At 41.0% G+C, this 25,014-nt stretch overlaps 2 protein-coding genes and 1 non-coding gene across 4 annotated transcripts; 2 read left to right on the forward strand and 1 right to left on the reverse strand.

Annotated features, from left to right (window-relative positions):
* Positions 1 to 2,636: 2,636 nt before the first annotated feature.
* Positions 2,637 to 11,823, forward strand: LOC121319429 (phosphatidylinositol glycan anchor biosynthesis class U protein-like). 2 transcript variants are annotated; one of them, XM_041256861.1, is made up of 12 exons: positions 2,637 to 2,800; positions 3,940 to 4,004; positions 4,454 to 4,513; positions 4,978 to 5,040; positions 5,278 to 5,387; positions 5,711 to 5,811; positions 5,930 to 6,027; positions 6,390 to 6,544; positions 6,970 to 7,113; positions 7,432 to 7,556; positions 8,026 to 8,168; positions 9,035 to 11,823. In XM_041256861.1, exons 1-12 carry the CDS (start codon positions 2,671 to 2,673, stop codon positions 9,146 to 9,148), a joined length of 1,308 nt encoding a protein of 435 aa, XP_041112795.1. In that variant the 5' UTR covers positions 2,637 to 2,670; the 3' UTR covers positions 9,149 to 11,823. The 2 variants fall into 2 exon arrangements, with proteins under 2 accessions (XP_041112795.1, XP_041112796.1); XM_041256862.1 differs by lacking the exon at positions 2,637 to 2,800 and adding an exon at positions 2,847 to 3,067.
* LOC121319430 (microtubule-associated proteins 1A/1B light chain 3A) lies at positions 10,913 to 21,241 on the reverse strand. The gene is made up of 4 exons (XM_041256863.1): positions 21,075 to 21,241; positions 15,806 to 15,861; positions 13,468 to 13,574; positions 10,913 to 12,537 (listed from the first exon to the last, which is right to left on the reverse strand). The coding sequence occupies exons 1-4, from the start codon at positions 21,112 to 21,114 to the stop codon at positions 12,375 to 12,377; spliced, it is 366 nt and encodes a 121-aa protein (XP_041112797.1). The 5' UTR covers positions 21,115 to 21,241; the 3' UTR covers positions 10,913 to 12,374.
* Positions 21,242 to 21,492: 251 nt separating this feature from the next.
* Positions 21,493 to 21,565, forward strand: trnam-cau. Its single transcript has one exon. It is a non-coding gene; the product is annotated as a tRNA-Met (tRNA).
* The last annotated feature ends 3,449 nt before the right edge of the window (positions 21,566 to 25,014 follow it).

A 25,014-nucleotide genomic window follows, 5' to 3' on the forward strand; every position in this document is an offset into this window, starting at 1 on the left:
TCCGGATCAAAAGCCTCATGTTTCAATTCAGCAAGCTGCGATTAAACCATTTTCCGCAACCACCTGTCTGTCGGCTGGCAATAAGCAGATACAGCTGGATCCCTCCACCCCCCCGAAATCAGTGTTTCAGGTTTGCCGTTTTCAAATGTGCCATCAAAAGCTGTTAATGAAGCTGGTTACGTAACGAGATTAAAAAAGAGCTAAAGCTGGAAGAAGGGAGCGTCGCAATTTGACAGCAGGCTACTTTGTTATTGTTTGTGAGCATTTTCGACACTCATGTCACAAAGGGCTCTGAGAGCGCGCAGTCCTGCAGGAGACGAGCTCCAGGCTGCGGGGACGTTGCTGTTTGAAGTCTGTCTCGACACATCACCACGAGCCCTCAGTTTAAAGGATTGGGAGTCGCAAAAGAGGTCGGAACTCAGCTGATGACATTCTTAGTCTTTCATGCTTATCCAGCACTGAAACTGAGCTCCGCTGCGCTTGAAGGATACATAATGCTGTCATGACGATTCAACCCTTACTGGTATATGTCAAACAAACTGCAAGTGGAAAACAGGGTTGCCTTGAAAGGGCGTTTATCAGAAGGCTGCTTAACTTGAAGATGGATTTTTTTTTTTTTTTCTGGTAGTCAAAGCTTGCTAAGTCGTCAGTAGTTCAAACGGCTGCACTTACCACATTATATAATACCTGCCTCGCAATTTCACAGCTGGGTAGATTTCTGTAGCTAATCGTTAATTGTTTACAGTTTTAAGTAACTGTTACAGTGCCTACCTAAGAAATCAAAACACAATCGGGCAATTCTGCAATGTACACTCTTAGCTGAATTAGAGAGGATAGAAATCTGTAACATTGAGCAAGACTGCGTGTAAAACACAGCAGTGGGAAGCATGGGTTTAGTGCCCTCTACAGGCCAAGCAAGGTATTTGCCTTTCCCCCCTCTCACAATACCACCAATGAAAATTGAAACCATCCCATAGCCACGCTTCCCTCACCGGTCGACGGAGCTTTCTTCAAAATTAAAGGACCAGCAGCCTTTAAGTTGTGTCTGTCATACACATACCGCCCTCGTTGAAAGTAATGGTTGTGTTTCTTTCCGCCTTATTCGAGTGATGTGCATGTGGAAGCATTCCAGTCCCGTGGTTGATGGCAATGCACCCAATCTAATCCAAGGGCAGCTGTCAGCGGAGTGTGAAAGCCGCATTACCAGGGCTATCGCAGTGACAGCTGCGGTTGATTTGCAGGTACTGCAGTGTGTGAGCTTCTCCTAACAAGGCACAGCGGGCACTGATAAAGTGGCTAGGATGAACTCTGCAGCGCCCAGCAGGCTCCCATAGTAGCGCTGCGACCGTGCGCGTCCGCTTCTGGATTTCCTTGCACCGTGGCGCTGTGAGGAATGAGGAGAACGTCCTTCGCTCAAGCCAGCAGATAACTGATCTGGCCGGTGCTGCTCTGTGTTACCCAAGAAGATAATCAACTTGCGTTTTAATTTGGGTCTATGATCGACCTGCCTTCTGAATAAAAGTGAGAGGATAATCCTAATTCCCTTTCTCCCACCAATACAGTTAAACCAATGGAAGTCAATTTAGGCAGTGTTTTAATGAGCAAGCACTGAATCTCACAGAGAAACTAATACAATATGTTATTTATGTAACACTTGTCTCACTTACCCCTACACACATAGGCCTGGCACCTTTCAGTAAGGGTCCTGGACTCGTATATATAATCCCAGACCCAATGGTCCTTTTGCTTGTACACACGGCTGCCAGACATAAACAACCACACTGTTCTTCTTTAGCGATGCCTCCACCTGATGGTGACGTGGCTTCCCTATTCGTTGGCACGCATCTCCAGGAATTTCTATTCAACAATATAACAAATACAAATTAACAGTGTACTACTGAGAAAATCGCACACGCACACACTACTGAATTGTATATAAAAAACAATCTTTATAAATGGGGATTCAAGTAAAACTAATATAATGACGTGCAGGTAGACAGACAACAAACACACTGTTGCAGGCTGTTGTGGCTCGGGTAGAAATAAAGAAAACGGCCCCTTCGCAAGCTTTATTGCGAACCCAGTTACGCTTGCTGTTTTACAACAAAAACAGTTTGTGGAAACTTATGAAGGCCTCCTCTCTCTCTCTCTCTCTAAGAAATCCTACCTTTTATACTTAAGAAACACTTTCTTTGTACTACTCGATTCTAACGCCCGTTTTTATGTTTTTTTTTAAATCTCCAATCTGTCCCCCTCCCCTGCAAATAGGTCCTAAAGCCATCCAAATATAGTCTATATGGAACTTCTGCATATACGTTAGTAGTATTTTACCACTGAGCTACATCTATTAATTTTCACAACATACCAATTTTATTTATATGTATATAGCTTTATCAAACAAGCAGCTTGTCCTTATTGTATTTGCTTTGTTATTAAGTCTGCAGTGTAAATACCTCTCATCTAATGTAGGCTACAACGGCCAGCGCAGTACAGTACAGTATGTATGTATGTGTTGAAATCTGGAATAGGGAAATCGCTTCCAATTTCCATGCACTTCTGTATTTGCAGTGTATTCCGCGGCAGTCCCAACGCAAGCGGCATTGTGTAGGACTACATCTCCCATGCTGTCCCGGGCTAGCAGGTGGGGAAGACGTCTTCTACCCGGCAAAGATGGCGGCTCCCTTGGTGTTGGTCCTGATCCTTGCTGCAACCGTCCGGGCTGTCCTGTTCCGCTCCAGCTTGGCCGGTCTCATAGCCGAGAGGGTCGAGGTTGTGTCCCCCTTAAACGCGTGGAAAAGAGGTAGGAGGCGATATGAAAAGCGTGCACGGTGCCTGAATACTGATAGGAGAAGGCACTGCAGCGACACAGATAATAACAAACACGCATAATTCTCAGAGCGCGCGCGAGTGAGTGTCAGTAAAAATATGTCAGATGCATTTAACAGATATTAGATCAAATGTATCAATGTATGCATAGCTGTAAACAAAAACGAGTGTGTGTGTGTTCGGACTAGACACACTGAGGCGAGCCTTTGCAAAGCGTTCACTGCTGTTTCATTATCGGCAGGTAAGTGCTCATCAGTGCAGTAGAATTCACATTGATGTATTCGCTTGTGTTTTATTTTCATTTGATATTCCATCTTGTCCGCACGTTAATTTCGTTGCATGAACTATATGTGTTTATTCCAAACGTTTCGTTAATTATTCGGGCTCATTCTGTGCTACGGTACATTGTGACACACAATCTCGCAACGCACCAAGCTGTACATGGTTTGCTGGTTCAGTGTGTTGATCAGTGACACGTCAAATGCACGCGAATTATTATTATTATTATTATTATTATTATTATTATTATTATTATTATTGCTACGGGAAACCAGTAAAAATATAGTCAAAGGCAATGTATTATTGCTTAACAGGGAGACATGTATTATCTGCTTATACTGCTATTTTAGATTATATATAATATATATCAGTATATATTTGCTCATGAATTACATACTGTATTATATTTATTGTTTTCAAGCCTACGTAAGGAACTTTTGGCAATTATTAATTTTTTTATTCCTAATTGTTTATGAATTTATGGTATATTTCTATAAATATATATAATTAAATGCACCAGAATGCCCTGGGACCTCTTTAGAATAATAAGAATATGACTAATGAATTACCACAGTGCAGTACCCAGAATACAATATTGAGCTACAGTAAAACGCTTGCTGGTTGACAGCTACCTGTCTGGGGGTATAAGGAGCTCCCTGCCTGCCTGTCTTTACTTGCACACCGTGTATGTGTATCGTATTAAGGTCACACTCTCATTTGTACTTGTGATGATAAGATTATATGATTTCACAGCAGCTTCAGGGGTGCTTGTTACTGATATCTCTCTCTCTCTCTCTCTCTCTCTCTCTCTCTCTCTCTCTCTGTTTTTTGCAGTTATCGAGGGTCTGTCTCTGCTGGATCTAGGAGTCTCGCCATACTCAGGAGATGTGTTCCATGAAGTGAGTTATTTTCGCACAAGAGTGCAGTATATTATTATAAACTGTAGAGCAGTTTTCAAAGGTTGTAAGGAGGCACTAATCTCAGGTATTTCCAGTATGATACGATACGTCATGCAATATCATAATCCATCGAAACACAACACATTGTTCCACCCCTACGGATTCCAGGCTAAGATGCATTCTGAGGCTTTCAATAGTAATGTCATTATATTAACATTTGTTAGAGCAACATTTCTATAGCAAATCAGCAACAGCGTGTGACATCAGTAGCAGATTCTGTTATGGGTATAGCTAACCTGCATTTAAAGGGGTCCACACAACAGCACCTATATAATTGGTTATGTGCTTTATTGCTAAGCTCCATAAAAGAACTGCTTCTGGAGTTATTAAATGTTGACCAAGCTGCTGCTAACATGCTGCTTTTTGATTGTTGTTTTTTTTTTTTTCAGACCCCATTGATTATTTATCTCTTTCACTTCGTTGTTGATTATTCCGAGTTCGTTTTCATGGTGAGTATTCAGTGCTTGTAGAAGACCTGTCAATGGAACGTTTTATGCCTTGTATTTCATTGCAAACATGTTGATTTTCTTTATCTGTGTTTGTAGTTGCTGTATATAGTGCTGTATGGATCTATTTAATGTTGTGGGTGTTGAATATTTTATCTCATGTTGTATTTATTATTAGTTAGTGATTGGTTTTGTGTAATATGAGTGAACTGTAATTTTAGAAACTAATACAACATTATTTTTAAAATGCAATTCACTGCTACTGTACTTGACAGAGTGCATGGGACTAGCAGTTGAGGTCTGTAGTCAGTGCTGTCCTTCGAGGCTTGTTGAGAGATGCACTGTGATGCAGATCATGATGTATCACAGTGCTGCTGTGTGTTAATGCAGTGCAAGCACCTGCAAATCCAATCTTAAGAAACACATTGCATAACACTTGCTTTCATCCTGCTCTGCTTGTTTAACAGATAGCAGATGCAGTAACTGCTGTGGCGTTGTACTGGGTAGTCCAGGACTATAACAAAACGGTGGTAAGTACAACATTTCAATCAGATCTTATGTGACGAAGGGGTGGGGGGGTGGGGGGGGGGTGCCTGCTGCTGCTGAATATTAGTCAGTGTCTCTTAAAATAACTGTTTACTGTGCATCATTTTTTGAGGCATTCATTCAACACAAGAAAAAGCCTTTAAAGATCTCACTTCCTAAACAAATATGGTTAACGATCTGCATTGTTTTTATTTTTCTCTTTATTTTCATTTGGTTTTCAGTTCAGAAAACAGAAGTATGCTTTGGAAGCCGATCGCTACCCCCACGATGTCATCGAGCTCATCAGAACACCCAAGGAAATGTTTTACATTCCACTCAAAGTAGCGCTGTTGTAAGTGCAGGACAAAGTGGGGCTCCTGCAGACCCCCGTAAAACCCACTTGTCTATTTATGTTTATTTTGTTTTTCATTGGAAGAAGTCGGGGGTTGAAAATCTTGGCAGAGATGGGATACTGAATGTCTGTATGCTGCTAGGACTGCCATAAGCTAACAGTCACTGTGTCTTTAATTCATTTATGTCAGTGAATATGCCCCAGTTGGGGTACTACAGAGGATGCTTAATACCCTTAAAGATGAGCAGCTGTATCTGTAGCCGAGGTCACCTGCTCATCTGTTGCTGTGACTCCCCCTTGGTTTCTCTCTCCCTGTCTTTCAGCTATTTACTGAACCCCTTCACTGTTCTGTCGTGTGTGGCGAAGTCAACTTGTGGTCTTAATAATGCCGTCATTGCACTCTTCATGCTATCTACAGTAAAAGGTATTTTATTGTGATCTGACCTGGGCTTTTGATGACATGCAGTGCTGGGGTAGTATGTGGCTGCTGAATTGCACTGTTGCTGATGAATCCTTCTGTTTGTTTGTTTGCTACACTAAAGGCAGCTCCTTCCTCAGTGCGGTATTCCTGTCCTTGGCTACGTACCAGTCGATCTACCCTCTTACTCTCTTTGCACCAGCGTTGCTCTTCCTGCTGCAGGTAAGCTGGAGAGATTCATGCTGTTCAACTGGTCACTGACACCAATGCTCTGGTCAGCTGTCAATTCTCTCCACCTCCAGTCTGCTCTTCTGTAGATTAACAAAAACACTTCACCACATGCTTCTGTAGCACATTCCCGCATAAGCGCACCGTTGAATAGAGGTACACATGCTTGTGTTTGTGGTAATCTGGTACACTGGCTGTATTGTAGTTTACAGCAGGGAGTGTGAATTGCTGAATACAAAGCTGTATTACCCACTGGGGTGTTGTGTTGCGGGTATGTGTCGCAGGGTCTTCACTGGGGTGTTGTGTTGCGGGTATGTGTCGCAGGGTCTTCACTGTGTGTTGCTGTTCCTCTCCAGCGGCTGTACATCCCAGTGAACGTGCGCAGCCCCAGTTTCTGGCTCTTCACCCTCCAGTTCGGGGTGATGTACCTGGGTAGCCTGTTAGTCATTACCTGCCTCTCCTTCTTCCTGCTCGGCTCCTGGGACTACATCTTTTCTGTGTACGGCTTCATGTAAGTAAGGAGCGCTGCTTCCCTAACAGTACAAGAAAACTCATAAAGCCTGGCAGTCTTCTAATTAGTTTTGAGAGGGATGCTGGAACAAGAAACCACTGCTGTCATTTGTTTTAGATAAGATCTGATAGAAGCGTATTAGAAAGGATGGGTTTCGTCAAGCTATGCCCCTCCAGCATTGTGGAATCACCCTGGATTGTGTGAACCACCTATCCTGGGTTATCCCGGGATTGTGCTTTAAAAAGAGGTGGTCTATGCAATCTGCAGGGATTCTCTGGTGCTGTCCAATGCTTTATAGTAATCCAGCTGGTAGCTGGATATCGCTTGATCAGATAACCGCTCTGTTACTTCAGTTCTTCAGTGCCTGTTATAAGCCTGAACTGGGCTGGATTTTATTGCGAGAGTCTCTTTCTGTTTGATCGCAGCCTGTCGGTTCCAGACCTGACCCCCAACATCGGTCTCTTCTGGTACTTCTTCGCAGAGATGTTTGAGCACTTCAGGCTCTTCTTCCTCTGTGTGTTCCAGATCAACGTCTTCTTTTACACCATCCCGCTGGCTGTCAAGTTAAAGTAAGTGTCTCCCCTTGCCCGTGGTCCTGCTGAGCGCTGCAGTATCTGTTAAATGTAGCAATGGTAGTTTATTTGTGATATATACTTGTGTGCAGTTGTCAGATGAGTACTGTGGTTGTTTTTTCAAGTGTAAACGATATTTCTGCTGTGCCTAGTAATAAACATTGATAAATAATATGTCAGCAGCAGTCATTATAAACAGTTTTCTTTTTTTTTGTGCAGTTTTCATTTTTATCTCTTTCCCAAGCGTCCTGCTTCATTTCGCCAATTGGCTGTAAAAGGCTTTCCAAAATACTACCAGCTATTCTTTTCTTCCAGGGAGCATCCCATCTTCTTGATGTTCATGCAGATTGCAGTCATTTCCATCTTCAAATCCTACCCCACTGTGGGTGACATCTCTCTCTACATGGCCTTCCTCCCCATGTGGAGCCACCTGTACAGATGTGAGTCGTGATCACGTGGAAGCATGCGGTGTTGAGAGATTTTAAACAGAGTTTGTCGCACCGGAGAAAATGCCTGAAACTCGTCAAGGCAATGTATTGTTTGTGCACAGAAAGACAAACAAAGGAATGAAAAAAATTAGCATTCCAGTGTGGGTGGAGAGTTAGAAGATAACCACGAAACTGAAGGTTGCTTCTTTTTTAGAATCCACCATGAAGATAGCATGTTTGCATTCAAGTGTGTGAAAATATCTGCCTAGCCTAATTGGCTAAGGAGTAGTTCCAGTAATTGTGTGGCATGCATGCATGCAGGCAGGCAGGCAGCTTGTGTATGGAAGCTGCATTTGTTTCCTTTTGAAACTTGCGTTTGCACATGTGTATGTAGGTCAGGGTGATGAACTGGCTCTGGTTTTGTGATCACGCCCGCGGCGGTGAAGGTTTTTCATTGTTCTCTTGCTTTTTCTCTGTTCAGTCCTGCGGAATATCTTCGTGGTGTCCTGTGTGCTGATCGCCTGCTCGGTGCTCTTTCCAGTCCTCTGGCACCTCTGGATCTATGCTGGCAGTGCCAACTCCAACTTCTACTACTCCATCACCCTGGTCTTCAATGTGGGGCAGGTGGGTTCGGCCATGGAGCCACTGCAAGCTGGTGTCCCGATGCGGTGCATTAGATACACGTGGGATATGAACTGCCTTCTGCTGGAGGAACACAGAACTTGATTTATCAGCAATATTGGAGATGGGATGTTTAGACAAAGTGTTTAGCTTACTCAGTCTGAGAGGGGTGATTTGGGGCCAGGGTAGGCTTCCCATTGTTCTGTTATGTTGAGCGAAAGAAAGTGACTTTTCTTGAAAGTGTATTGGTCGTACTGTAGATCGTTTTGACTTGGGAGTGACACTTGGCAAAGCCCAGGGCGTTGCATGCATCAACTGGGTTTGCTATTTAACAATTCATAGCCACTGACTCCTGGACAGAAGTATTGAAAACAAGCAGGGTTCTCTGACAAGCACATGTCCAGTTGCTCCTGGTTACAGCTGATGATAGAGGCTGTTGATCAGCTGCTGCTAGTGAGTGAAGAGCTGTTAGTGTGGTGGCTGGGTTTTACTTGCATTTTGTTTCTTGTGTGTGTGTTTATCTGTATGCATATACAGGGTGGGGTTGACGGACTAGGTGATGGGGATGTTTGTCCTGGAGGCTGATTCCCCACCACACTTGAACATCAGATCCACAGATACCTGCCGGCGTTCCCTTCCTATGCGAGGAGGAGCCTGGTGGAGTGGTGGACCAGCATGTTTTTTTTATTTTTTGCAGTGCACTAAACTTGGATTATTTATTTTTTTTGTCAAGGGAAGCCTCTCTCTCAGTTTGCTAGGTACAGTATTGCCCAACGCGCTTCCTTTGCTCTCTGCTCCACACCTTGCTTCTTGCTTTCTCTGTGGACCCTCTCTCAGCCCCTGTCCTCGCCTCTCCTCTCTCTCTGCAGATCCTGCTGGTGTCCGATTACTTCTACGCCTATCTGCGGCAGGAACACCACCTGACACATGGACTGTACTTGAGGAAGAAGGACGGTACCGAGGCCACCCTGATTCTGAAATAACCCTCTGCACACACCGGGGAGACTCGCATTCTTCAGCTCCTTTTTTGTTTGTCTCTTTTTTTTAATTGAGGTTTAAAGATTTTTTGTGCATGGAAATATCAGTGCTGTCAAAACAAGCAAATTCCTGAGTGATGCTGAAGAGCTGTTCTGTTCATTTCCAGGTGGACAGTATTAAAAACAAAGCTGTGCTGTGGGACCTCTCTGAGGCTGATGAGCTGGGGCGGGGGTATTTTGTTCAGCAGTAAGGCAGCTCTCTATCGTAAGATCAGACTGATCCGATCATTCAAGCTTCAGCACTGCGTAAAGAGCTGCTGTAATTCGAGCTTCAACAAGCAGGTGTCGCCAAAGATGAATGTGTAGGTGGATGCAGTGGGAAAGGAATACTGAAAGCTTTCACTGAGAAGCACAGATCTAGAATTCAAGGAGGATTTGTTCTATTGGTTTATTTCCCTGAGCTGTAAAAGATCTGAAAAAATTAATCTGGTTAGGGTTATTATTATTACAGTATTATTATTTTTCCAACTGCATGGTGAAGAATCCTAAGCTTGCACAGAATGTTAAGTCTAAAAGGCTTCTGGATTTAGATATTAAGGATATTTGCACCACAGTTGTAGAATGTTCCCAGCTTAAAACTAAACCAACGGCTGGCGTTGGACCATTTTGTAGCTGGGTGCAAGACCAGAAGATGTTCTCACCCCTGGCTGAGCCAGACAGACAGGAGCTCTGTACACTGCTAACATATTGGTTCAGTGCCCTCGAGAACAAGGACTCAGTACAGTCTGTATACATTACTGTCCAGGTTCTGAATCATTGCTTTTTATGTTGTTCTGAAGCGTGTAGGGTGGCCCAAGGCATTACTGGTTCCACAAGCCCTTGAACAAACCTGTTCATCGATCCTGCAGATTGGATTGGATTATTTAAACGATCGCTATTTGGAACCGGGTTCAGTTATTGTTCATATGTACTGACTCTTTCTGTCCCTATTTTTTGCTGTTCATTTTGGTACAAAGGTCCACTGGTTTTTAAATATTTATATATTCAGGACTTTGAGATATGAAAAAAATAAATGTAAAATTGAATGTTGTGTTCTATTGATTTCTTCCCATTTTGAAAATAAGCGTTTTGCCAAAGCCCTGCTGCATGACAATGTAAATGAAAAGGGTTACAAGCGTACACCTCTGTGAATTCTACAGTGTGCTGACATGAACAAGAAATCTTACTCTCTAACAGGTCATTATAAAAATAATACAAACTGATGCTAATGTACTGCCCTGCTGTCTTTGTGCAAAGCAAACACTTTTTAGTAAGATTAACCAAGCCTTCACAATGCAATCAGAAGAGGTCCAGAATCAAAAGTTTTGAAAAACAGTCTGTATTGATCAAGGCTGCCTTGCATGAACATGGTGAAGGGGGTAAAACTTATTTTGTTTTACGATTTCTGTGTTATTCCTCCAAAGCTATAGTGGCTTACATGTGTGACATTCAGTGCCTGTAGAAAGGGAGCTCATCAGAAATTGGTCAGTAATTTAACATATTTTTCCCCCTGTATAGCACCTTCATATGCAACGCAGACATGCCCCCCAATTCACTTAATTGCTATAGGCTTTGCATGTAGCCCTATGTGACCTATTAGCTACTGTGTCCAATCCGGACTTGGCTGCAGTCTATCCTTCAATCTGCTTAGAGTTTAAGCACTTACTGAATTACCTGGCCAATCAGCTGATACTTTTCATCACAATGAAAGAAAGACCCAAAGCCAATGTGTAAGATTTAACTTAACTTTGTGTAATATTATACATAGTTATAACTCTTGTTTAAACACCCCCAGCTCCTGCCCCCCACATACATCATTTTTTTTGGTTCAAAAATAAAAGGAATACAAATCCAAAAAAATACAATAAGATAACAAAACTAAAAATAAAATCATTTCAGTTGGCCCTCTTTCACAGGGTCAAAACCGCATCCAATGTATATCAAAAGAAACCTTTCATTCAGCACTCAAAAACACCAGCAACGAATACAAAGAGAAAGCAAGGTTACACAAGCATGCTGATTATACACATTAAAACAGTACTTGGTTCCTAAAGTTCTAGTTTTTTTTTTTTTTTTAAGTGCAAAAAAAGCTTGTTTATTCCTACATAGAGCGGATTACAATAATTATGAGATACACACTATTATCCACAGCTTCTAAATTGACTCCTCACACACACACACACACACTGTGTAGCACAGAGGGCTGGCTGTACTTGAATGAAAGGTGTTGTGGTGAATCTGTTTTGGACCAAAAGCTTTACCTTGGTTAAGCATGAGTGAAAAGGAGAACAATGCAAGCAACTTCTCACTCTTTTCTGCAGACAAAAGTCTCCCCAGACATAAATAACAACAACCCTACTGCGTGATCTCCTGCAGTAGCCTTCCCTTGTACCAAAGCTGGGGAAACAAGCTAAGATTTAGTGGCCACTATACTGGCTAGATTCTGGACCGCAGCACTGACATGGACTGAACTAAATCTGACTAATGTGAATCTGCCTGTCCCAGATCAGTGAGGAGGGGCTCACGGGAAGAGGCAAGGTTAGCGCTGGCGCTGATATTTTGGGGTCTCATGGACTTGTTGAGTTCAAGGCTACAATTTGACCGGTAGTACTGGGATTAAACTCTTGGATTAAAAAAAAAAAGACTAAGAAAATAGAGCACAGTGCCACGCCCTGGAACCACGCAGCATGTAGAACAGCACAGTATCGTTTTACATATATACTCGCTAACAAAGAGTCCAAAGACACTGATTCCCCGTGACCCGCCTATTTAAAATGTACCCGTTTTTAAATTCTATTTGTGAAACCATGCAGCCCGGTCACAGCCTAACACTTTCAACATATTTTGGTAATGATGTATAAGGTTATTGTTGCTTTTTTTGTTCACATTTATGACAAGAATCACAACAGAAAGGCTCATCTACTAATAATATTTAGCAATTAAATAAGCTGCCTGAATATCGACGTGAGAAGGCCATTTGCTGGATTTTTGATTTTGTTAAACACAGAATGGTACACCACACAGTCACTCGGCACATGTGCATGAACAAAAGACATAATTCCTCAGTTCCGGTTTTACTACGCAAGGAATTCTAAGCTAGAGGGCACATTTATGTTTGCTGTACGTTTGCTGTTGCTTTCTGGCTTTCATCTTCCCGCTGTGCTCGCTGGCTTGATCGCTCGTTTGCTCTCGTTTAACAGCCGAAGGTCTCCTGGGAGGCGTAGACCATGTAGAGGAAGCCGTCCTCGTCCTTCTCCTGCTCGTAAATCTCCGAGATGGAGGTGGACACGCTCACCATGCTGTGCTGGTTCACCAGCAGAAAGAAGGCCTGCGTGGGGTTGAGCTGCAAGCGGCGGCTGAGGAGAGGAAGGGAAACAGGTCAGTCCAAGGATGGCCAAAACCCTTCCAGTCCTGGTCTTTGTTCCAACCCTTTTCTAAATTGTTTGATGAAACCAACTCGTACCCTAAAATGGCTGTTTAATTTTCCCCGTTAAACCAGGAGTAGAGTGGCCCGCCAGGACCGTGACTGGACACCCCTATGTTCACTGGGGTGGAAACAAACAAAAAAAATAAAATAAAGAACCAACTGTCTGGCCCTGACACTTGAGAAGAAGCGCCCAGCTCTGTCTGTACATCTAACAGCTTGTCAGAAGAGCACAAGGGACCGATGCAGACACGACATGCAATACAGGAAAGGTTATTGACAGGGAAACAAAGCTGGGTGAACAGCTGCAGGGAGGGCTGGGCTCATTATGAACTGCACATTGATCCAGCACAGATCTGCAGCACAGACTATATTGGTTTAGACGGCTATTAATTGGTTTAATTAAGGTGAACCTGTCAGAGCTGTTCTGCTACAGACTGCTGTAGTCTTATTTCATTGCTTTCGTTTTATTATCTTATTTAAAACGTACTCATTTTCTTATTTTTTATCTAAGGTTCTCTAATGAGTGTTTGTGGTAAAATAAAAAGTATATTTCAGAATAAGACGGGTGTTTCTGTATGTAGGGCATCTGTTTTTATTTTTAGCCTCAGTACTCTTGGACTCAATGCAAACCACTGGAGCGTCAGAGACTGAGCATCAAGGTGTCAGCTCATGGGCTGCAACAACCATACAATTCCACAGAATGCCCTGGAATTCAGATCTGACATTCCCTTTAAAAGAAGCACTGGAGTTTAAAACAAGGGTGCACATACAGTAATACACTACCAGAACAGAAGTTAACAAAAACGTACTTGTAACCTGCTTGCACAGTAATATTTAATAGTCATACTCAAAGGCTTACCGGATGATCTTGACCAGTTCGCTCAGGTTCACATGATCGGGAACCAGGAATTTGGTTTTGTCCAAGACGGGGAGCTGTTTCTCACCCTTGTACCTCTCGATGATTACCTGCGAAGGGAAAAGATGCTGCAGATCAACACGCTTTTATAAGAGTGGCATCCTGGGCACGGAGGCAGGAATAGGATCCCGCCATGTACTGGAACAGTGAGGCTGTGCTGTTGTAAGCTGACTGTTTAGATCTCTTTAGTGTTTTACTAAGGAGTGTATAAGGATGCCTGATGTGTGTCTCGGTTTATATGCTTCTAATAATACTCTCATGACTGTATCTGGAAGCAGGATGAAATCAATTAAATTAAACAAATTACACATTTTAGCCACATAACTAATTTCAGTTTTGCATCTTATCAGGCAGGTTTTGTAGTTGCCCATCCCTTGAACTACAGTAAAGTTTCCTGGCAAAGAATTTTCTGGGCTGGCTACTTCAAAGAGGTTGGAGTCTGCAGCAAAATGATATATTTAGCTTTGCATCAGGTCCACACGGTTCAGTAAATTGTTTCCGCAGAAACACCTTGTGTCTCTCTGGTACTCTCAAGATAATTGCTGGACCCCCTTGAATGTACAGCAGTGGCACAGGTTTTTGTGCCCATATACAAGTGGCTGCTCACTTCAATGTGCTTGTTAGTCTTGAGAGACGAGGGAGAATTATTAATGGAAACACACGAGTCAAAATCGAGGGAGCACAGCCAGACGACTGGCAGCAGAGACTCTGTCTTGTCCCTGCGTTGAATCGTGAACAAAGGGATGCCCCACACAAACCATGACCATTTACCTGAGCTCTCGCAGCTCAGGTAAAAGCCACTGCTATGGGTACAATCCTTACTCTGTACACATACTACAAGCGCACAGGCTAACCACCTACATTTAACATGGTTTGTTTTTAAACGTTTACTACTTGGCTAAATTTTAAACAACCCCTATTTCATCACCTCATACTTTATCTCTGTTATGTAATCTACCTAATGTTTAAACTGAAAGCTTTCCACTTACCAGCAGTCCTGCAGGCAGGATGCTTTTTATTTTTATTATCTTTATTGAAAGGAACAGAGATCAGCCAAAGGACAGGTGTACTCTAATGCATGTTTAATTACCTGAATGTAGGCATTTATAATGTAATATTTGAAGATAGCCTCTGAACTGGAGTAAGTCTTAATCTGGGTGTTCACACATCTAAACGGGGTAGCCTGAGGAATGGGCCCGTTTTCTGTTTATTCAGAATTGGCCTATTTGCCAATTGCTTGACAGTGGTGAAATTAACCATGCTATGTGCTGTTCTTTTATTTCCTCTTCCCTTCGTGATGTCTCTGCTAATTCTCAGAGTTCGGAAACCAGACTCCATGGTTTTAAGAGCTGCCAGGTCCCCAAGGGAGCCAGTCCTACAACGTAAGCTGCACAGCCACTTTCTGACTAAAGGGAATGTAACCGAGTTTCACCGGGCGGAGTTTTGGAGGTGAAGATCTTACTCACAAGGAAACCGCCACACCTTGCTGTTGATTCTGTTCTGGTCATGTCCTTTGTAATCATAAGATTTCCTACCTCCTGACTTGTCATTGCTATTGGTCTCTCAAGAACTGCTTATAAGCAGAACCAAGCATGCCCATTAAAACCACACTGAAAACTTTCCATACATTCTGAACAAGCTTCAAAAGGCGTCTAATGATATGAGCCAGTAGGTTGCTGGGCTGCCATTCCGTCTGCTACATTTAACCCTGCTAACACTGAATTTGTATACTATGATCTGGATTAACAGGAATGGCAACCGGCTGGCCACATTCCTAACTTGCACCTACAAGAGTTTCACAGCCCCAGTGTCGCACAAACATATGTTTATTTCCTTGGTGTCTGCTTACTGCATTCTTTGAAGTCTAGCCTTCTGTGACCTCCTCTGCCCAATACCATCTGAGCCGGCTATAATTGACTTCCCAGTTTGTTTGCGTTTTTAAGTGAATTTCATGCTCTCATTAGGTCACTTCTTTGTAAAACCACTTCTCACAGTTGAGTGATCTGTGCTCACGTTAGGAGTGCTGTTTCACAGGACCCAAGAGGTCCCCTGTGCAATGTTACTGGAGATTTCTTTATTGGCTCAAACTCGGGCAGAGGCTTCTGTGAAACCAGACAGAATGCGCTGAGCTGGTTTGGCAGAACAGTCCGGTCCGCTCGACGATCCGTTCCAAAAACCTGCTTGCATCAAACAAGCAGAATGTACCCTCAATATAAATAAACATCACAACCTCCTGCTGCTGTTAACTGACCAGACCTGTTGAAGGAAAAGCATTACTTACTGGTATTTTGTTGGGATGCTGGTCTCTGATCTGTTGAACTTCTTTAGAACGCTCAGCTGTTAAGAAAGAGAATACGCAAAACAGACTTTAACAACGCTGCAAGAAGAGAACACACATGCATCCTCTAGTTCAATCTAGAAGGTATCCAGTACTGGGAAATGTTGCAGTATTTTGCAATTTGCTGCCCCGATTTGTAGTTGTGGTGTTCAATAGTTTTACAAACAGTATTGTATATTCACATTTGGCGCAGGTACCAAGTTCTTCTGTATATTCTTGTGTTTCCTAATCTGTGGCTCTCTTGTAGAGTCTCAGCCCGACACATTGGTGCAGTTACTGGTAAGCGGGGTGCCACTCTTCAGGAAACCACTGTTCGAATGCAGGAGTACCACAAGTGTAGTGATCTTGGCTTTGAGCTTGTGGTGATGCCCCTCTATTGGCAAGTGTATCGTTGCCAAGAAACCCTGACAACTGGGTTGCCTAATATTATTTTAATATTAAAATAATATTACTGCAAGTATACAGTACAGCTTGGCATTTAGAGGCATAGCTATAGCGCTGAAACATTCTTTAACATTGACTCTGTGGCTAAAGCCATGTCTTCTTTAATGTGTTTGTAAATTTCCTTTTGGATAGAAAGGGAAAGTGTCCATGCTCTTTATTCCTGCTAGCTGTGTGCACAAGCTGTTATCAGCCTGTAACAGAGTGTTAATTTAGAAAAGATAATATATTTCCTGCTTGTGCAATGCATCAGGCTTGGTTGGAAAAAAGGTGGCCCTGTTGACCTCTTGGTTAAATTCAGAAGGAGTCACATTAGCAGCTGGCCAGACCCAACCAGCCTTCACAGAACTCTCAATACAAGAGCAGCACAATTCAGCTGGAATGCTCACAGCCTAACCCCCTCCCTCAGCCTGGCCTATCAGAGCTGTGTTTGTGTTCTCTCCTTACTTGAGCAGGCAGCTGACCTCACTATACCATAACAACTTGCCTATAGACCTACAGCTAAAAACATTATTAATATCATTGCTATTACACATTGTGCTACAACAGCTTTTTTTTAAGTTTTTTTTTTCTGCGATTACACCGTGTAACAAATATTATTTCACATAAAGTCAGAAAAACACAACATATGAATCCAAATTAACATGTATTTATACTAAAGTAATACAAAAATGACTACAAAAGATTTAGAAGTGAGTAGTTTTTCGAGATCTACGATTACACTGTATTTACTGTATTACATTTAATCTCTGTGCAAATATTTCCTGATAATACTTAATGCAAGAAACAAATTAAACAAGTTCATAAAACTAAGCTTGTGAAGTGTGGCTGGTCAAGCATTGTGAACAGTACTGCATTCAGTGTAATGAATTAGCTTAAAACTAATCTATGATTTAACTGCAGCCCCAAGCCTTAAAGACAGGCATGCCAGATAGGGAAGGCTGTGTCAGAGTACTCCAAAGTCACCCGGATTTTGTGAGCTCCCTGACCCAGAGCAGTGGGACCAGGTTATATTCCAGATCGGGACAGTCCAGCAGCAGGGTGTGGGACAATCTCAAAGGGAATCCCTTGCAGTGTCTCTTTCCTTTCCTAACTGCAATATCAGAAATAAGTCCATTGTTGACAGATGAACCATTACCCGCCAGGGTAAAATGATGGGACTAACAACAAGTTACACACCCAAGGGACTGTAATATATACACGCAAAGCATTCTAACAATCTTAACTACAGAGTTTATTATGCAAACCCAAGCATGAGGGCAAACGTTGGCAAAACTACAGGTAAGTTGGGGATACAGCAGGACAAAAGGGTGAACTGAAAAAAAGAATAGCTAATTAACATGCAGCATGGTGTCTCTATTCAGTGGCTTGCAAAAGTATTGACCCCCCCTGGCATTTTTCCTATTTTGTTGCCTTACAACCTGGAATTAAAATGGATTTTTTGGGGGTTTGTATCATTTGATTTACACAACATGCCTACCACTTTGAAGATGCAAAATATTTTTTATTGTGAAACAAACAAGAAATAAGACAAAAAAACAGAAAACTTGAGCGTGCATAAGTATTCACCCCCCCAAAGTCAATACTTTGTAGAAACACCTTTTGCAGCAATTACAGCTGCAAGTCTCTTGGGGTATGTATCTATAAGCTTGGCACATCTAGCCACTGGGATTTTTGCCCATTCTTCAAGGCAAAACTGCTCCAGCTCCTTCAAGTTGGATGGGTTCCATTAGTGTACAGCAATCTTTAAGTCATACCACAGATTCTCAATTGGATTGAGGTCTGGGCTTTGACTAGGCCATTCCAAGACATTTAAATGTTTCCCCTTAAACCACTCGAGTGTTGCTTTAGCAGTATGCTTAGGGTCATTGTCCTGCTGGAAGGTGGACCTCTGTCCCAGTCTCAAATCTCTGGAAGACTGAAACAGGTTTCCCTCAAGAATTTCCCTGTATTTAGCGCCATCCATCATTCCTTCAATTCTGACCAGTTTCCCAGTCCCTGCCGATGAAAAACATCCCCACAGCATGATGCTGCCACCACCATGCTTCACTGTGGGGATGGTGTTCTCGGGGTGATGAGTGGTGTTGGGTTTGCGCCAGACATAGTGTTTTCCTTGATGGTCAAAAAGCTCAATTGTAGTCTCATCTGACCAGAGTACCTTCTTCCATATGTTTGGGGAGTCTCCCACATGCCTTTTGGCGAACACCAAACGTGTTTGCTTATTTTTTTCTTTAAGCAATGGCTTTTTTCTGGCCACTCTTCCGTAAAGCCCAGCTCTGTGGAGTGTACGGCTTAAAGTGGTCCTATGGACAGATACTCCAATGTCCGCTGTGGAGCTTTTCAGCTCCTTCAGGGTTATCTTTGGTCTCTTTGTTGCCTCTCTGATTAATGCCCTCCTTGCCTGGTCCGTGAGTTTTGGTGGACGGCCCTCTCTTGCCAGGTTTGTTGTGGTGCCATATTCTTTCCATTTTTTAATAATGGCTTTAATGGTGCTCCGTGGGATGTTCAAAGTTTCTGATATTTTTTTATAACCCAACCCTGATCTGTACTTCTCCACAACTTTGTTCCTGACCTGTTTGGAGAGCTCCTTGGTCTTCATGGTGCCGCTTGCTTGGTGGTGCCCCTTGCTTAGTGGTGTTGCAGACTCTGGGGCCTTTCAGAACAGGTGTATATATACTGAGATCATGTGACAGATCATGTGACACTTAGACTGCACACAGGTGGACTTTATTTAACTAATTATGTGACTTCTGAAGGTAATTGGTTGCACCAGATCTTATTTAGAGGCTTAATAGCAAAGGGGGTGAATACATATGCACGCACCACTTTTCCTTTATTTATTTTTTAGAATTTTTTGAAACAAGTTATTTTTTTCATTTCACTTCACCAATTTGGACTATTTTATGTATGTCCATTACATGAAATCCAAATAAAAATCCATTTTAATTTCAGGTTGTAAGGCAACAAAATAGGAAAAATGCCAAGGAGGGTCAATACTTTCGCAAGCCACTGTAACCATGTTTTTTTATCTACCTGAAAGATCAGTGGTCTTAAATCAGTAACCCAGAATTACACTGCTGCATATTTCAATAGAAACAGAAGACCGGCGTGTTTCCGAGTCAAACATTCATCAAGTTCACTGTACTGTGCTCACCCTCTACGTCTGTTAGTTTTCCAAATGCCTGTCATTGATACTATACTGCAAGATGAGACGTTGTTTTGACATGTGCTTCTGTAATCCTTTCGTAAGAGTGAACCTTCAGATAAAAACATGCAGTGCACAACAGAGAGACCTAAGGCACACGTCTCCAATACTGTTAGTCACAAAAAAAAAAAAAAACAATAAAGTGACTGATAAAAGTTTGTGAATGATGGAGTGAAGACTCTTGTGGCGGTCATGGGGGAGTTATCTAATCAATTGTGTACTGGACTCTCAGCTGTGACATTATACATGGGAACTCATATCAAGAGTTGATAACGCTTTGCATGTCTTTATTGCTGTGCATTTACATAGTAGCTAGTTAATAAATCCATGTGTACTTACAAATACTTAGTGTTATTGTGTACAGGTACAATGCACTTAATGTGTACATGTTCTTGTAATGTGCTGCTGTTGTGGACACACTCAGCAGGTGGAGTCCAGTCATCTTAAGGTAACGCATTACACTGGCATGAATAGCATACGGGGGTTGCAAATAGGTTGCAAATAGCTGGAGGTATTTTATATCACTCTGCTGTGTCCACGAACTCCCCATTGAATAAAATACAAAGCTGCCTTTTTTCTTATTTAAACTGAATTACGGTCTTTGCTTCCTTTAAACATTTTATCAAATAAACCCCCTTTTTTTTCTTTTTTTTTTGTTACAGTACAAAGGTTTCTGGACGTGTCATGCAAATTTGACGTGATGACGTGTAAATCAGCACAGTAGGCAGGCCAGTCTTTGTTTTTTTTTTGTTTTTTTTAATATGACTGCGGAGCTGGCCCATACGCTAATGTAAAGGAAACAGCGCGTGGTTATTATTATTATTATTATTATTATTATTATTATTATTATTATTATTATTATTATCCAAAAAAAAAAAAAAAAAAAATACAGTAGCTACACTTTTTAAATCCTTTGTCTGCTGTCCGCCAGTGGTTCTTAATTTTTTGTTGAGTAGAAACCGTGTTGCTTGCCATACAAAAGGTGGCCCCCGTTTTAAATCGATCAAATGTGCATATTCTAGTGAATAGACACGGGAAACATGTAGCTTTGAGTTTAAACATGTAACAACATCATGGAATAAAATGAATCCGTGTATGTTACTGGGTGACACCCAATTCGTTTCTGCATCAGTAAACCGAAGTGTAATAATACCGAAGTGTAATATTTTGCACTATAAATATAAACACTTATTTATATATATATATATATATATATATATATATATATATATATATAGCTATATATAATATATATATATATATAATAATTTAATGGCCCTTAGTATTGTAATAAAAACAACTGTGATGACATAACCACCTCGTCTGTCCAAGCTCGTATCCAATTTGTTAAAACCTTTCATTTTGGAAGGCCCATGTAAATTACTTTAACTAGAAAAAAAAAAAAGACTTTTGAGTTATTTGAACATTTAAACAAAACATTGCACGATCTCTGATATACACACGCCTATCAGCGAGCTGTCTTTCTTTCTATTTTTGGTAAACAAGTTATAGTTATATAAAAATGTAGCACGATAATGTATTAATATAGAAAATAACAGAACTTACCAAAGCTCCTTCTTTGTTTAAAAGGCCTGTCAGACGGCATGTCTGTCTGAAATATATTGGCTGGACTGTGTGAAGACTTATTTGCTCGCTTTGTCACCCAGCATAAGGCGCTACACTGTTGTTGTACAGCGGTGTCTTTCTGTTTGGATCTCGATGTACCCAAACAGCTTTCAGAGACAATGTAATAAAGCAAAACAATGACGTCACCACCAGCCTTGTTTAAAGGGGACGCGCTGAGGAAGGCCTGGTTTGCCGACAATATTTGTTACAACATTATACTGTGTGTGTGTGTGTGTGTGTGTATATATATATATAATATATATATTAAAATGATTCCTAAGGCAAACTTTAAGACAGCCTTGTCGGAACTTTTACATTAACCGCATACAAAATCGCACACTGCCGAAATTTCATCAGTGCCTCGTTAGCGCAGTAGGTAGCGCGTCAGTCTCATAATCTGAAGGTCGTGAGTTCGATCCTCACACGGGGCAGTCCATTTTTTTTTCTTTATTAAATTTTTTTTTTATAATTGTCATTTAAATCTCCTGTATATTCCCCACAGCAAAATATTCATATTTTGGTAGTTTAGACCAATCATAGCTCGTGTCGCTACCAAGAATTGAGCAGAATCAAGTGACAGAATTATCCAATCAGATCTAGTAGAACTACCAAGAATACTGAGCGTTTATTTCGAAATACATCCACCTGAAGGTAAGTATATTATTTCAAGTGTCTTTAGTACTGTACGTATAGTCACCAAGAATTTAAACGATGACAACAATAATATATGTTCGTATTACAAGTCAGCTGTAGAAATACGCGGATATTAAACTGTCTATTTTTTTATATTATCAATTAAAACACACGATTTACATTTATAAAGTAAATGTCACTTCTGATTGTTAAAAAAAAAATGTAATATTTACAACAGCGAGAAACTTGTTTGCTAGACTGTTTTATCCAAAGCGCTATAAAATTGAATAAATGTGTCAGTTATTATCAATCATTCTGTAATACCTGAATCAGGGACAACAGAAATTGTACCAATCTATAGTACCATATAGTGCCGTGGTATAGTGTTGCATTATATTGTAGATACCATGATACTTCTGTGAAATCAAAAACTATACTTGTGTTATCATGGTGGTACTGCATTATAGTACCATAACATTTATAGAACAGGGTACATTGTGTACCAATCTGTTTCTATCATTTATTTTTAATTATGTATCCATGAACTTTTTCTTTTTTTTTTTTTTAGTTTTCATTGAAAAATGATCTTGTTTTGAAAGCAATACTTAAAAATGTGAACATGAATACTCCCTGCTTTTTTTTTTTTTTTAAATAATCTCTTTTTTCAACAATAAACGCTCAAGTCATTGTTATTGTATAGCAGGGTTTATTTGTTTTCACCCAGTGAACACCTTTTTGATTTCTTGTTATTTTGTGTAGAAACCTTTTAGTTGGTGTGATTATTTTGTGTTTATTTTGTGTTTGTTTAATTGAAGTCTTCTGTTTAACTTTAACCTGTATCTGAGCCTCCCCACTCTTGCTATTCTGTCACAAAAGCTCTTTTTTCAGGTTCAAATGGAACGCTTGTTTAGAAGAAAGGCTGATGGCAGGCTCAACCTGATTGATACCTCGGCTGCCTTCAAAGTAAAGGACAACCGCAGGAGAGCATTGTCCAGGGCCACTTCTCAGAGAAAGTTTTGAACTCAGCTAGGAGTGTGGTTTTGTGTGAAGGCGGGGACCCTGACAACAAAGTGCATGTTTTGGGACAACGTGAACTTCAGTTTGGTGTTTTCAGGGGGCAGGTATTTAAGTGGGTTGCAGAGAACTCCTTGGGATATGCTGGGTTTCTTGTGGCTGCAGTGGATAAGGACACAACCTCAGGCTCAGGGAACTCTAAGAGCCACAGCTCTAACAAGCTGTCCTTCAAGGAGCACACTGAGCTTTTACCAGAGAGAAAAGAAGCTGTCAAGCTGAAGAGTGTGAAGGATGAGAGTCCCCAGCCATCGGCCAGTAAGCCACAGCCGACAGCAGTGCCTGCATTTGTGTCATCATCCCTTCATTTACTACTGGGTGGAAAGATGCCTCCCCCTCAGGCTTTGCCAAAGTAATCCATAAGCTGGTATCACCCCAGAATATTCAACCATGTTCAACCTAATTTGACTCAGTGCTTATAAAAATAATGCTCTTCACATTATAACTAATTTATAGGTATCCCTTGGAGTGCTAATTTCATTATCTATTACAATGCGTTTTTATAACTTATTGTGAGATTTGAACTTGGGTGCTATATAATGAATGTTTTAGTATACACATATCAAATACTGCATTATTATATTTGGAAGAACAGTCAGTTGATATAAATGATATGTGGGCCAGTTACCATACCAGGTACCTATTGCTGTTGTTTTTCAGCTCTGATGACTGGTGCTGAACTGAGCGACCAAGAACTCCTGACTCAAGTTGAACAAATTGAGTCACAAGTGCTAAGTTTTTGGTTGAAAACAATAGAGCATGTTCAATGTTACTGGAGTAATGGCCAGTATCTGTATAGAATTTCTCTTTAACTACACTCTTGAAATTTCCAAATGTTCAGGCATCACAGTACATGTCATCATAGAATACATACATACATACTGCGGCATTTCCAATTAATACTCTGATTAATTCTGTGTTTTGTATTTTTTGCTTGTATAGTATTCAGTGTAAAATGGTAAGTTATTGTGGCAAGTAGTTTTACTCTGTACCTGTGTGAGTGCAGAGTGGCGTAACCCATACAATCAATCAGTCCTTCAATATTTATCAGCACAAACTGCATGTGACTGCTTCACTGCACATTTCTATCCTACTCCCCTATATAGGTTATCAGTTATTTTGCAATTTCCAGTCTGCCTGTACATAGATTTGTTTTTTGTGTATTTTGTGGACTTTTATTTGTGCTGGACATTTTGTTTCTGTTGTTTCTCTCTTGTGGTGCTTTTGGTGTTCTTAAAATTTTTAATGCTGCCTCCTAGTACATTTTAAAGATGTATTCCTCAAACTTTAACTAGTAGGTGGTTCCAAGCCCTTGTAAAAGCAGAGGAGAAATTTTGAACATATTTAAGCCTGGGCTGTTAGTTTAACCCATAGCATGTCTGTGGTGTAATTGGTGAACACCTCAGCCCTTTGGCTGAAAAATGCAGGTTCAAGTCCTGTTGGGAGTAAAAACTGGTTTGAAATAGAGGTGGCTTTAAACACTTCTAAATCATGTACATATAAATAATTCATTTTTAAAATAGGGGATTAGCAAATAATGACTGGATTATTTGTTGCCCAGTCTGTGTTGGATAAAGCACTGTTCTGTATTTGCTCCTAATATTTCAACACAATATGTTAGAATTAACACACAAAATGTGTTGTCCCTAATCATTCTCAGTAATGTTTTAAAATAATTCATGGAAGAGTGTATTACCCAACAGCAGAAGTATTCTAGCCCAATTCTTGAGAATTTAAGTAACTTTTAAGAAAGCAGCATGTTTTTAATTTCATGTTTTATTGTTGCATATCATGGTAGCACAACAGAGACTAACGGGTGATTTCTTCTGTTGTTGTACAGCGGTGTCTTTCTATTTGGATCTTGATTTACCCAAACAGCTTTCAGAGACAACATAATGAAGCAAGACTATGACGTCATCACCAGCCATGTTTAAAGGGGACGGACGAAGGGTGTTACATTTGTTGTTCTTTTTTCTTTTTTAATTATTCCGTTTTGAATTTGTGTTTGTTTACTGTATTAACTTTTACATTTACCTTTTTAAATCACGATTCAATAATTTCTCAACGAGTTAATGTTGTGTGTGTGTGTGTGTGTGTGTGTGTTAAAAGGACCAACTACTACGATCTCAGTTAGTCAAAAGCATCTGTAATGCTGTTAGTTTCGTTTCTGCCCAGC

This window comes from Polyodon spathula, chromosome 8 (assembly GCF_017654505.1).
Source record: "Polyodon spathula isolate WHYD16114869_AA chromosome 8, ASM1765450v1, whole genome shotgun sequence".
Classification (NCBI taxonomy): Eukaryota; Metazoa; Chordata; class Actinopteri; order Acipenseriformes; family Polyodontidae; genus Polyodon; species Polyodon spathula.